The 13366-nt window shown below is 40.6% G+C and overlaps 1 protein-coding gene across 3 annotated transcripts in view; it reads right to left on the bottom strand.

Annotated features, from left to right (window-relative positions):
* Positions 1-13104, bottom strand: part of atp6v1h (ATPase H+ transporting V1 subunit H) — a 42780-nt gene extending 29676 nt beyond the window's left edge. The window contains exons 1-7 of one of the 3 annotated variants that reach the window (XM_048249372.1): positions 13015-13104; positions 12220-12360; positions 11010-11109; positions 6878-6967; positions 5097-5210; positions 3195-3299; positions 731-784 (exon numbers count right to left, since the gene is read on the bottom strand). In XM_048249372.1, coding sequence (XP_048105329.1) covers positions 731-784; positions 3195-3299; positions 5097-5210; positions 6878-6967; positions 11010-11109; positions 12220-12323 — 567 coding nt within the window. In that variant the 5' untranslated portion in view covers positions 12324-12360; positions 13015-13104. Of the gene's footprint in view, positions 1-730; positions 785-3194; positions 3300-5096; positions 5211-6877; positions 6968-11009; positions 11110-12219; positions 12361-12938 lie in introns of all 3 variants that reach the window. The other 2 variants (XM_048249382.1, XM_048249390.1) reach the window with 2 other exon arrangements.
* Between the last annotated feature and the right edge of the window lie 262 nt (positions 13105-13366).

Here is a 13366-nt window from a genome sequence, read left to right as displayed (position 1 = left end):
AGAGAAAGGGGAGCAGGTGGGTAGTGCTGAGAGTCAGAAGAGGGGAGAGGACATAGGTATCCTGTTAGCAGTGGGATGGAGGAGTTCAAGAGCCCAAGAACATGAAATAAGAGATGGGAAAAGCCTAGAGAGTTCCAGAAAAAAGAAAAGAAAAAACAGAAGCAAAGGTGGTGGAGAAAGGAGTGACACTGGAGTGGCACAGACTTGAGAGAACCATGAAAGAACATCCCGCATGTCATGAGAGAGGCGTCATTTGCGGAATGGACACAGCAGATGTGTATGTGCTAGATGAGTATAAGGCCTCAGAAAATGCACACTCTGTATGGGGTGGTGCTTCCTTTGTTCTGTTCACATTGTACAAGCACTTAGGCTTTACAAGTGGGCTTGCTATGCAAAGTAGAGTGAAACATATGGCAGCACAGGTATCAATAGAATAGGTTAATGTTGTGTTGTCAGTCCCTTTGCCATGGTCAAATGCTTCAAGCGTGCACAGAGCCAGCATGTCTCACTGTTGTAGAGTGAAAGAAGTGGAAACAAGTGTTTTAGTAACTCCTCTGTGAGAGAAAGACAAGCAGGAAAGGCAACAGAAGGACAACTTGGAGAGAGTGAAGGTTATCGTGGCATTTCTCAGAACAGGAAACAGATAGACTTGCTCCTCGAGATCCGACAGGAGATCCCGGGCCCGTGGAGCCCGAGTCAGCCATTTTGTGGCCTCCGAGCAGTTACTCACTTCACTAGGGGAGATGGTTCCTGTTCCTGTGTCTGGACCTGTACCATGTAGTTTCTAGCGGAAAAGATAAAGAAAAGAAAGATTTTGTTTTCTCCCTAATATAAGCTATGACCCACCCTCAGCAGCCTTGAGGAGGATCAATTATCATCTTCATGTTGGTGCAAATGTATGTAATGCATTTTTAGGAGAAAAAAATCTCTTCTCATGAGAATGGGTTTAAGTCCAAGGCTGATTGAGAGAGTAATTCATTTAGCAATCTTCCTCCATTATACTCACCCAGTCTCTAAGCCCTCGCACGTAGCATTAAGGAATGACATTTGGCACCAATGTCCCCAATTGCAAAATGAAACGCTATCTTTGGTCACGTCACAGAAATGTCCCCAACACAAAAATGACAACCTTCACTCGCACAGTCCAGAGACTAAGGCAGCCGTGGGTTCAATAGGTTTTGTGAGTGAGGCAAACATGTCATTTTTTTGAGACATCTGGCCTTCAACACACAGTCCTAAATATTGTGTTAGGAGATTGAGAGCTCAATGCTAATGACAGTTGAACGTCTTGGGCAGAGGCAAACGAAGGGTCAACTCTTTGTGCTAGTGCTCTCCCATTGAGGCTGAATCGGCAGGGAAAAAACAAGTGCTCAAGGCGAGCTCTGAAGAGCTGCCTGGCTCTAAACAATTTTAATGCACTGGGGCTCTCTCATTTGGAGCAGAAAGTGCTTTTAGTCATCACAAGGAGGTAACCCCATTTAACTTGACTGAAGAATAATGGATTGTACGCCAAAATGGATCTGTACTTTGGCAAAACCATTAAAGCAAACCAGACAAATATCCAGGTGGCTAGCATTAAATGTGTTAAATCAAAGTTGTATATTTCACCTTTGAAAGAAAATTTAACAAAGAGTATGAAAGCAAAACAAAGAAAAAAAAAAGCAAGTTCTACGGCCAACGGTTCTACAATCTGCTACGGCCCTGGTGATTTATGGTTGTGCCAGATAATGGCACTGCAGAACACCTCTCCACAAGAAACGCTGATTACACAATTCATTGATTACAATTCTGTAAATTATGATTTGGAGATTTGCTGCAGGGATGGAATGGATTAAATATTTTTTTTCACCTGCCACTGTGGCTGGTGGATTCCAAAATCTACCAGCCACTCAACTTTTTTACCAGCCACTAGAGAAATGGCATGAAAATGTGATATCATGATTATAGTAGGCTACCCAAAATGACCACAGTTATCGACATTATTGCGATACGACTAAAATGTGCTGAATTTTGCCCTAAACCTACCAGCTGTCCTCCAAGCACAATAGCAACAAAACTAAAGGTCAACAGAACCACATTCATATGCCATAGTGTCTTGTCATAAAAGTGGTGTGGCTCCTTAAAGACTCTGTTTGTGTGAGTTCTGGAGCATCCTATAATCCAACTCTCCAACTTGATCTAACTATACTGTACATCATCTGATTTAAATATTTACAGGTATCAAGGCTATATTTAACATTTATTCTGTATTTGGCCTGTTATGAAATCATGCAACTGAACAATTTAAGCACAGCTCAGCATTAAGAAACTTAATATGCACGCTTAGCATTTTGTGAAACTACATTGAAAAACTCTGGTTTTAATATTTACAGTTATCTAGGCGATATTGTTAACATTTATTTTGTATTTGCCCTTATTAAGTATTACAAAAGCCCAAAGTTGGAGACCTTGCTCTTGTAGACATTTGCTTCAATTTCAAACCGGATTACTCTGGAATGGCTTTGTGTTCGGTAAGTTCTGCGGTTTATTCTGATTTACGGTTTGTAATTTCTTGAATGAAAAGTTTGTGAGATATTCCACCACGACGAATGGATGTGTCTGCCTCATAGTTCTAAATAGCAGCGTGTATAGTTTTCTTTGGAGGTGTCGCGGGACGGAGAGAACTATTCGCATGAGAATATTAGTCTGTGAAGATACAACGCAGATCCACAGATCGCATAGATTTATGTTTATGCAGTCATCCTGAAATAAGCTAGCAGTGGCACATGAAAGCATAGCGACAGTTTCTTAATGGTAGCCTAGTGGCAAAAAGTGAAGCGCTGCACCAGTGCCTATAGGCTATGCTGCTGGCGGCGGCTCACTGTTGTCAGAACTTCAAATCAGTGTGATTTACCCTTAGCCTATAGGCTGGTAAGGTTACATGATCACTACAGACATGTTCTTATTCTTAACCATCAATAAGTATTAAAATTAGACCGGATCTGACTATTTGTGGTATGCTAGCTCTATTTACCCGCCAAAGTGGCTGGTAAGTTGACCAAAAATCACCCGCCAGCGCACAAAACTACCCGCATTTGGCGGGGGGCTAATTTCCATCCCTGATTTGCTGATTACTCTTTTTATAAATGCACACAGTAACATCCTTCATCTCTCAGGAGGGAATAACTAGACCTATTAGTGTAACCACTGTGTACCTGTGAGCTGAGCTGAGTCTTGATCCAGTTGAAGTAATAGTTTAGGTCACTGCCTTCCATCAGATCTCTTCCCCAGGCTGCCAGCTTGGCAATGATCCTTGCAGCCTGAGACAAACACAAGTAAAAGCAAACCCAATCATGGCTACCACAGCAATCAACTCCTTTAAATCCCTCACTCTATGATCAGTGGGGAACTAAACATTCTGAATATCTGTCCTTAAGCGAGACATCTAATGACCTCTTTCTTTGTTTATAACAGGCAGTTCTCCACAGCTAAGTGTTTGACAGCTCACACTGTCATTAGAAGACAGGGGTTGTCTGAAAGTAACGCTGAAACACTCATACAGGCTAGATAAGGTGTTTTATTTCCCACAGCCACTGTGGGAATGAGCTAGGCAGAATGATTAGACAGACAGAAACATCACAAAAGTTTTTTTTCTCAGAGGGACAATGGAAACATTAACAAAGTTCTTAAGTTATAGCAAAATTATCATTCCTATGAAGTAGTATCGCTGCTGTTTATTGCTATACAATCTTTGCTGTTTCTCTAATTGGCCTTGGTCAATATCCCTTTCCTTCCCAATGACCCTAGTAGTATTATTTATCAGGATATGTGCATTAACAAACTGAGTAGCATACAAACTGGTCTAAACTAGTCCAGTGGTGCAAATTTGCAGATTCTCCACAAAGTAATTTTAGGCAAGTCCCTTCACTCGGCGGCCATATTGCAATACACTTTGGGCACTTATCGGGCATCTATTTCGGGCACAACTGTGTGTGTGCAAGGCTTCACGACACCAACCTTGCTCCAGCGGCGAGATCACAACACATGCCTGGCACAATGTATTTACAATATACCACATGATTGGCATGATGTATTCTCATGTCGACTTTTGGCAGCGGAAGGGGCGTTATGTGTAAACTACTGTAATTCTGATGTTATGAACTAACCCCTTACATTTCGATGGAGGATTGTTTGAGTGCTGTGCTCCACTCTCGCAGGCTAGTGAGCCCAGTGCTGGAGCACAACCCCTCTGGGCCTGGGTAAATGACACTCTTTAATTCCATTTCATTAAGCCAGCAAAAGAACAACCTGGCTGATGGTGCCCATTTGGACCTTTGCTGAAAGCTATCTGCATGCTTTATGCCTTTGAAAAGCGCCCCTCCTCCCTCCCCCCTGGAGGCTTTGTGAGGTTAGAGGTTCTGACGGCTTGACATTTACACAGCTCTGATGTAACAATGCATGGGCCTTAATTAAGACTTGCACAAACCCCTCTGACAGAATGTCACATTCAACACAGTGCTGCAGAAGGCCACTGACAAGGGGCCCTCACTAGCCCCTCCTGCACACAATTGGCCTGGCAGCAAACCGCACTTCATTAGCACACTGTGACTGGGCAAAGTATCGTGAGGGTGCATGGTTTCTGCAGGTTTCAACAAGTTAAACGTAAGACTTTTATGACCATTATGAATCAAATTTGAGGCTGGCATCACCTTTACTGGCAAAATATATTAAGGAAAATGATAGTAACGGAATTACTGTTTAAGTAAATTAATACGAGCTGCAAAGATTGTAATAGTTATCAGTTTCAAACTAATCCAGTTTGCCGTTTCTTTTACATGGTAATATATCTGTAACGTCGGGAGAAAGAACTGCAATTCAGAAACCTACTATATGCTGCAAAACACTTCAGATGACCATGATTGTTAAATGAGCATTCACATACCTAGGACCTATCTAAAAGTACAAGACCTGGTGTCTATAATATTTAATAATATATTTAAGACATTTTAAGGCCTAAATATAATTTTTTCTGCTACCTATGCAATTTGATTAAAAGCTTTGATGATATGCCAGAAAAAAAATCCTTCTGCGTGTGAACTGAAGAGTTAGGCACTCACCATGTGGACAGTGAAGAGATCCTGGCGGTTCAGCATGGGGAGGAAATAGGACCATGCAGTGTTCTTGGTCTTCTTTGCATAGTCAAAGAAGATGTTGACCCTCTGATGGTTTTCCTAAGATTTATCATTCATGCTTATGTTAGAAAACACAGCTGCTCAGCAGCTCCAAGTAAGCTTGAAATGACACTTATGCCTAAACAAGTTGGGAAATGATAAGATAAAAAACAGTCAGTAGCCCAAATCAACCTTACTGGAATCAAGAAAGCCCTTCTGTCAAGAAATCCCTATCCACATTCAAATGTGGACACAAATGTGGACACTCTGGTAACCTGGCATGTCTGACCTTGATCTCCTACCAAGGTCAATTTCAGTGTGAATGGCACAACACAGGTTGCTAAAAACCTTTCTATTTATTGGGGGCCAAGCAGCGAAGCTGCGAGGCAACCATTGTGTTTCTCTTTGTTCTTATTATTATTCCGCCATGGAAGTCTATGGCAGCCCATAGAACCGTCTGCTAAAAAGTTGTACAATTTGGCACACTGATTGGGGACAGTCCAATAATTAATTTCACAAAGTTTCATGCTGGCACCTCGAGCGCTCTAGCGCCACCAACAGGCCAAAGTTGGATGTGTGTTGACGGACGTAACTTTTGACCCGTTGACCAGATTGTCCAAATTTGGTATCGTTGGAATCCTTGGGCCAAGCAGAGTTCAACGCAACCTGTGACGTCAATTTTTGACCTCTATGTTTAAATCACAGCAAGTGTGATCATATCTCAGTCGATCTTTTATTTTTGATGTGAAACTGATGACAGCAAGTTCCATCCAGTTCATTCTAATGTGTGCGTGCTAGGGTGTGGCGGGGTGGGGGGCGCGACACTCAGCCCTTGTTCAGCCCCACAAAATGAGTTATGTTTTGAAGTGAAACTTGACCTTGTAACTCAGCCAATCTTGGGTTGTTTGGCTTGGAACTTGCTGTGACTGCTTAATGCTATATATCTGATTCAACTGCATTGAGTTACATGGCAAATCTGGATTGCTGAACTGTCTGCTTGGCCCCCTCATTGCTGCTTGCAGCTATATTTTAATAATGCATTACTAACTGTTGCAATTCTCTCCCTGGTTGGGACCCAGGTATTGTTGCTCCAAACTGGTAATGACTCATACGGAGTGGCTTTGTTTGAATTGACAACAGAAGGGCATAACATGCTATTTATCTGTCAGAACTTCCTAAAAACGAATGCCCTAAAATACACAGTTGAAAACCTTGCTCTCAATATTACACAGCTTCTTCCAAGACATGTCTGCGGGAGGCTACAACTGCATTTTCCTTAACCCTTTCTGAGATTCACAAGCCTTGCCCTGTAATGACAGTCTTGCCACGTCCATACTGGAGCTGTGGCCCCAGAGCTTCAGTACAGGAGCTCTCACAGCCTGGAGTGCCACTTCTAACAGTTCCAGGTAAACTGCTGGAGCTTTTCACACCAACCTCAGCAATATATCAGTGGAACTCTTAAGGTGTGTCTTTGTGCTAAGCTCCTTTTCGAAAGACATGCTAACAGCTACTAGGTTATATTTACCACCTTCACAGAGTTGTACCAAAGATCACTCACTCACTCACTAGTGTTGATCACCAACTACACTACGGATTTACATGGAAAGAGGTAAGCCTTCCAAATGCCAATGGAACCATTACAAAACTTAGATAGCGTATACTTTTCAGTATAGTGTAAGTACCAGTGTGTGTGAGTGAGTGCATAAGACATATGCCTTTTAACCTACCTGCAGAGTATCATCTATCAGGGTCAGAATGTACTGGACCGTCTGTTCCTTTGAGATATGGGCCATGAGGTTCAGGAACGTCTTTGCACACTATACAGCAACACAAAAGGAATCAATCCAAGAGCATGAAACAAATAAAAAGTCTATTCAAATTCTAGGTTTCTTTTGTAACAACCATGTGTAAGGAACCTTAAAGTAAAAAAAAAAAAGCATACATGTAATTTGCTTGTACTGGTGAGAGGTAACTGAGAACAAAACATGGGCAAAACATCAGCCAACTTCAGAGCTTAGTGCCAGGGGCGGTTCTAGGGGCGGGGCCACAGGGGCCCGGGCCCCATCTGAAATCTCATTGGCCCCTGACTGGCCCCTGTATCGTCAATCATCAATAAGTGTCAAACTTGTTGAAAATGACGATCAGAGATGCAATTCCATTCCCAAACAACTGGTGGCAGTAATGCTCCTATGAAGCTTGAAAGCTGAAGCACACAGTGAACTGTAAAGGAAAGAATACATTTGGCTAACCAGAAATCCAGTAAGAAATGTCTCTGCTAATGTGAAGAAACGATACATTTGGCTAACGGAAGTATCAGCTAACGTGAAGAACCGATACATTTGGCTAACGAAAGTATCAGCTAGAATTCTAACGTGAAGAACCGATAGCAGCATTTCATCCTCCACAGAAGTTTCTTGGTGAGTCACAAATCTCTATGTTGGTTATCATCATTATGTGAAAGGGACATTTGTTGCTGTCACAATATGTTAAGTTTGTCAATTAAATTACGAAGCAGCAGCAAGCTTGTAGTGAACTGTTAACTGACTTAATCAGTGAACTGTTAACATTAACTTAACGTTAGGTTACTTGAGTTAAGGTTTGTTTGTTAGGCTATTCATTGTTAGCATGCTGATAGAGTTTATGTATGGAAAGGTAATGTATGAAGTGTTTGAAATGGTGTTATATGAAATGCATCGATTTTTTTTGCTTGAGGAAAAAGTTTGGCAGCTGCTAACATGAACATGAGAATACATGCCTAATAGCTAACGCTACGTTTTTGTAGTTAATGTGAGCTATCATTGCAAAGTTATTAACCACTATTCTGAGTGTATTTGATTCATGGGCTTCGCATGAATTCTGTCTCAAAGTGTTAGGACAAAGAGAGTTTCATTCAGAAAAATTGGTTAAATTTTCTACTCTTCACTCAAGCTTTATATGATTTAAAAAAATATAACACACATTTGTGTTTCACTAACAGACTGGGATGGCGCAGGAGCTGGTGACTTCAACCCACAGTCTTCAGAACCACCAGTCACCAAGCATAGCTGCTCCTAATGGTATGATGCTATTTCCTATTGCCACTATAGTGAGCATATTTTGTCATTCATTTTAGAAACGCTAGGTTGACAGTGGGTTATGAAAGTTATTTCCCATTCTAGAGCAGATGGTTCTGTGCAACCTCTCCTAAACTGGTATTCCGCAAGATGCAGCATGGAAATAGGAAGAGGCCACTCAATGACTTCTGATACAAAGACTTTAAATGGTGTGTGTGTGTGTGTGTGTGTGTATTGTGCGTGTGTGTGTTTGTTTTAATGTACACAAACTGGCAGTGAAAGTGGTTTCTCTTCTCAACAAAAGGGGAAAGAGTTAAAGTAAAACTTGTTTAATTGAACGAAAAATGTGTGTATGATAATGTATGATTTCTGTTTAAAATATCAATGTATTTCCACTGAAGTGTCTATTATATTTTAGTTTTATATTGTGTTTGCACACAAATGCACATTATAAATAAATGGGAAAATTGTTAAGAATTGTATTGGCTTTTTTGTTTTTTAGCATTTAGCATTCAAGTATTTGAACAAGGTAACACTGGTGAAATGTATGCACCTTACTGCTGTGGTGTAGTTTAGTTAGCTGTGGTGGGTATACTGTGATCAACCCCAAATATTAATACCTATCCTTGTCTGTTTTAAGTGGGTATACTGAGATGGTGATGCTTTTTATGTGGGTATACCAGAGACTTTCTAATGAGGAGACACACAGCACTCAAAAAATCCTCCATAGAAATGCATGGGGCTAGTTTGTAACGCCAATATGGCCATTGTCTACACATATCCCACCCCTTCCTCGCAAAACGTCGACATGTGAATACATTGAGCCAATCATGTGGTGTGATGTGAATACATTGAGCCAATTATATGGTGTGTTGTGAACTCGCCGCTGGAGCAAGATTGGTGTCGTGAAGCCTTGCGCATGTACATTTCTGCCGAATAGGATGCCCGATGAGTGCCCAAAAAGCGTTGCAATATGGCCGTTGAGTGGAGGGACTTGCTTAAAAGGACTTTGGGTATACTGCGTATAGTCCTGCATATCACGTAGTCTATGTGCCTCTGCCTTATTGAACAAGGGATTTTCTGTGTATGGATGTTGACCGGTTCTTGGCCCCTCAGTGTATGATGTGGCCCCTTTGTGGCCCCTGTCTCAGAAAAATCCTAGAACCGCCACTGCTTGGTGCCATATTTTGGTATTATAATTGGTAACTGTGAAGACATTTTCCATGGTGTTTCATTCTGGACAACCAAACGGCATAGGGCATAGACTGGACAGCTGCGTTTATCAGTCTTTCACGTGACGTTATACCATCAAAGCCAACTTGAAGAGAATATTAAAAGTACACGTTCACACAAAAAAAAAAAAAAACTCAGAGTGGCAAAGTGGCATTCTCATTCCAAGAAGAATCAAGCAAATGGTGTCTACACTTCTGCAGTCGATCTACAGGTGACTGAGGCTGACGTGAGTCAGTGTTTCCCCTAGAATTTTTTCCAGCAGCGGTGCTGTGTCATTAAAAAATAATTGTTGTCCTATTTTTTTATTTTTTTATTAAGGCATTAAGACAAAAGGCAAAACATGTTTTTTATTCCTCCCTTTAGTCAATTTCAGCATGGGTGTCTTAACTTTGGCACAGCACTGTATAAACTATATAGACTTCTCTTTCATATCATTACACTGTATTGGTGCTGTGCAAGTCGAATTAAGTGCCTGTCACTTTAATGCCGTGACGGCCCGAGAGGCTTGCTTGATTCTCACGGTTTTAAGATAACTTAGTAGCGTTGTTGTGCATGGTGCATAAGAATATGTGGATGAAATGAATTATGTTTTCCATGTCATTTGGTAAAATAAATGTTAAAAAAAACTCAAGGAAATTCTATCTTGGATTATAGGAGATAAGTGTCTTGTATCATTTCTATAATTTTGGTGAGCTCTACAGGAATTACAAACTATCTCCAGATGTAAATGGTTGCGTATCCTATTACTGAAATTCAATTAAACCCACCAATAGGCTAGCTAGACCTTAGTTTCACAGCCTAGGTATGTTAGCAACACAGGGCTTGAAAGCATTGCCTGTTTCACAAACAAAATTGAAACAATGCGTGGAATTTATCTGGGCATAGGCTACTTGGGCGAGCTATCTCGCTGGCGTGTTTAATTTGGTTCCTTGGTTAACATAATGTAGGCTACGTTTTTTTGCACAAAATTAAACATAAACACAAACAAGCGTGATCTCCTGTGGAATCCCTGACTGCGCCTTTAACGTTAGCCTACTATTGTTGACATCAAATCTGAACAAACGGCAGCTGTTCCTGAAGTTCACTTGCGTGTTTTTTTTTTTTTAATTAGGCAACTTTTTTTGCAGTGGCGCTTGAATTCCAGGAGAGCCGCTGCGCCGCTGATGAATACATTGTAGGGGAAACACTGTGAGTAAAACATTTAAAAGCTTGTGAAAGCTCATGAAGTCGTCAGATGTTGATAAATACCCAAACCAGAGTTGGTTGTTAATTTAGGGCATTGTACATTTATTTCAATAACATTCAGTGCTAACATGGACAAAAATCAAGAAAGTGCAACTTTTAAGACTATGGGTAGTCCATCTTGCCAGCAATTTATCTGGGCTGAGGGATGAGCAAACCATGAAAGTGACTTGAGGGCTCTTTCATGGCACTAGCAACTGGCCACAACTCTGGCCATAACTATGGTGTAACATGGGTGAAACATGGTTGAAACAGCCCTGCAGAGCTGGGCTGAACAATGCTAACATTACTTACTGAAACTTGTGTGGTACTGTGGCTCTGAGTGCTTTACCTGATGGCCCTCATTGGTGAGTATAGCCTGTTTCTCCTCGGAGACAGCCACCTCAAATTTCTTGATAAATTCACAGTCTTCTCCTGAAATCATCTGGCCCCTGATGGAACACATATGTCTATGTTTATGCTTATGTTTACTGCAAATGCTTTTATCCAAAACAACTTACTAAAGTAACAACTAACATTACATCAACAATAATATTAACAGTGTAAAGTCAATAATAAACACAAATGACACAGTATGTAAAAAGAATTCATTAGATAGACAGATAGATAGATAGATAGATAGATACTTTATTGATCCTCAAGGGGAAATTCAAGGGTTCAAGATGCAAAAGGGTAAAAAAGATGAGTTTATAGATGACAATATATTTCCATGCAACTAATTTGCATACTTTAATCACATCACTATTTGGCTAAAAATATCAAGCATTTCTACTCAGGGGTTTGAATGGTAACAAATGGCTACAAATAGTTATGATTTTATGTTTCAGCAAGGAGTTTTAAATCAGGGAAGTAGAAGCTGGGCGAGGTTCTCATTTTACTACCAAAGAGGAAGCTTTAAAACCAATAAGGACACTAGCAATCTGTCTTACTGTTGAACATTCAAAAATTCCAGTGATGAAGACACAGGAGAAATAACATCCTTCTGGGTCTATTCTTTAGACGTATTTTCTTACTGCAAAAGGGGGTGTTACCCTACTAGTCAGGATGTCTACCCAGCTTTGTTCATCATGTTTTCTCTATTGACCTACTGAGTCTGACTTTTCACATGTATATCCTAATTGATGTAGTTGACTGATAGCAACCACACAGTCGCTAGAAATGTCTAGCATACCCCTGGTGAAGTCACAGAAAAGGTACATTGCAAAAAGAAAAACACAACTAGTTTGACAAAAGTCAAGCGTATAGACAGATATTAAGATGGAAAACATAATCTAAGAGGCTGATGTAAAATATGCAAAACATTTTCTGAGTTAGTAGGCCTACTAAAAAAAATCACAATGATTTGGGTAAACGATCAAACCCACAGTGCATCAGAACAGAAGGCTAAATTAGGCTACAGACAAGGGCTATGATGCACTATGGCACATGATTAGATATTTCCGCTCATCATTAGGAAGCATGCAACTTGGTAAATGCTCTATAGACCACTAAAGCATACAGAGTTTGACGTCTTTAGGTTACTATTCGGAATTCCCACTTACTGGAGATATGACTGCCAGTTGACCTTGTTAGCCCGCACTTCAGCTGCTTTTGCTGCAATGATGTTCGTAGGAACAGCAGCATCAACAGCCCCTCGGATGTCCATTTTGAACTCGGAGTGGTCAGAAGTATATCCAAGACACCTACATTTCAGGTTTACAAAGTCAAAGATGTGTAGTGCTCTAAAAAGCCAACGTTAATCTGTATTAGATTGGCTAATGTTGCTCATAGGAATGACAACCACTGAACACAACGTTACAATGATGTAGGGCCTATCTAACACTACCTTCCAACATCCAGATTGTTCAAATTGTGACAAGAGCATTGACATTGTTTGTGTTCATACTTGTGCTCACTACTACTTGACTCAGTATATGGCAGGTAAAATACTTGCTAAAACATAACCTTAGCCTGAAACCTAGAAAGCTAATGCTTCCTAGGAAGGCAACATCATTCATTCCTTTCTTCTTTCTCTTTACAAAAAGGTTGTGATCCCTCAGGAGACAACTGCACAGGAACAAGTTGAGCAACTAGTGATATCTCAATACAAGTTTTACAATAGTATATCTATGCACGTGACATAAAACTCCTTGACTCCTTAAATGTTAGCGATAGCAATATTAGCGTAGTTAGCGCAGACTAGCTAGGGCAAACAGCAAATTAACCCTACCAAGCGAACAGACTCTGAATTCGATTTAAATGTTAACATTCTAACCCTTACCTTTCTCAGAGGGAAAATATCAATTAAATTGCAACTGAATAAGGCGTATAACGCGACAAAAACACTGATTCCATACCTGCTGCCTCTCAGCTGACAGACCGAAACAGTACGTCACGACTATGGTCATGTGACAAAATCATGTGAGGCTTACGACAAACAAGACAGGCAGCGGTGGAACCCAAGTGTTGAGAAAGAATCATATTGGAACAGGGTTGCTTGAAAGCGCACTTATGTTTTGTTTTACAAAACATTTATGTAATGCTTGTTTTTAATATTATTGCTATCTTTATGTTTTAAGCCCCCTGGTGTAGGATTACACTAAATTATAGGCCTACACAAGGTCACAAAGACCAAGGTTATTTGTTGTTTAGGCCTAGTTGCTCATTACAGCTTAAAAAATAGAAGCATACATTCAGGTAAATTCAGTT

This window comes from Alosa alosa, chromosome 1 (genome assembly GCF_017589495.1).
Source record: "Alosa alosa isolate M-15738 ecotype Scorff River chromosome 1, AALO_Geno_1.1, whole genome shotgun sequence".
NCBI classification, from domain to species: domain Eukaryota; kingdom Metazoa; phylum Chordata; class Actinopteri; order Clupeiformes; family Clupeidae; genus Alosa; species Alosa alosa.
Note: the sequence above shows the minus strand (reverse complement) of the source record. Positions and strands in the feature narration are given on the sequence as shown.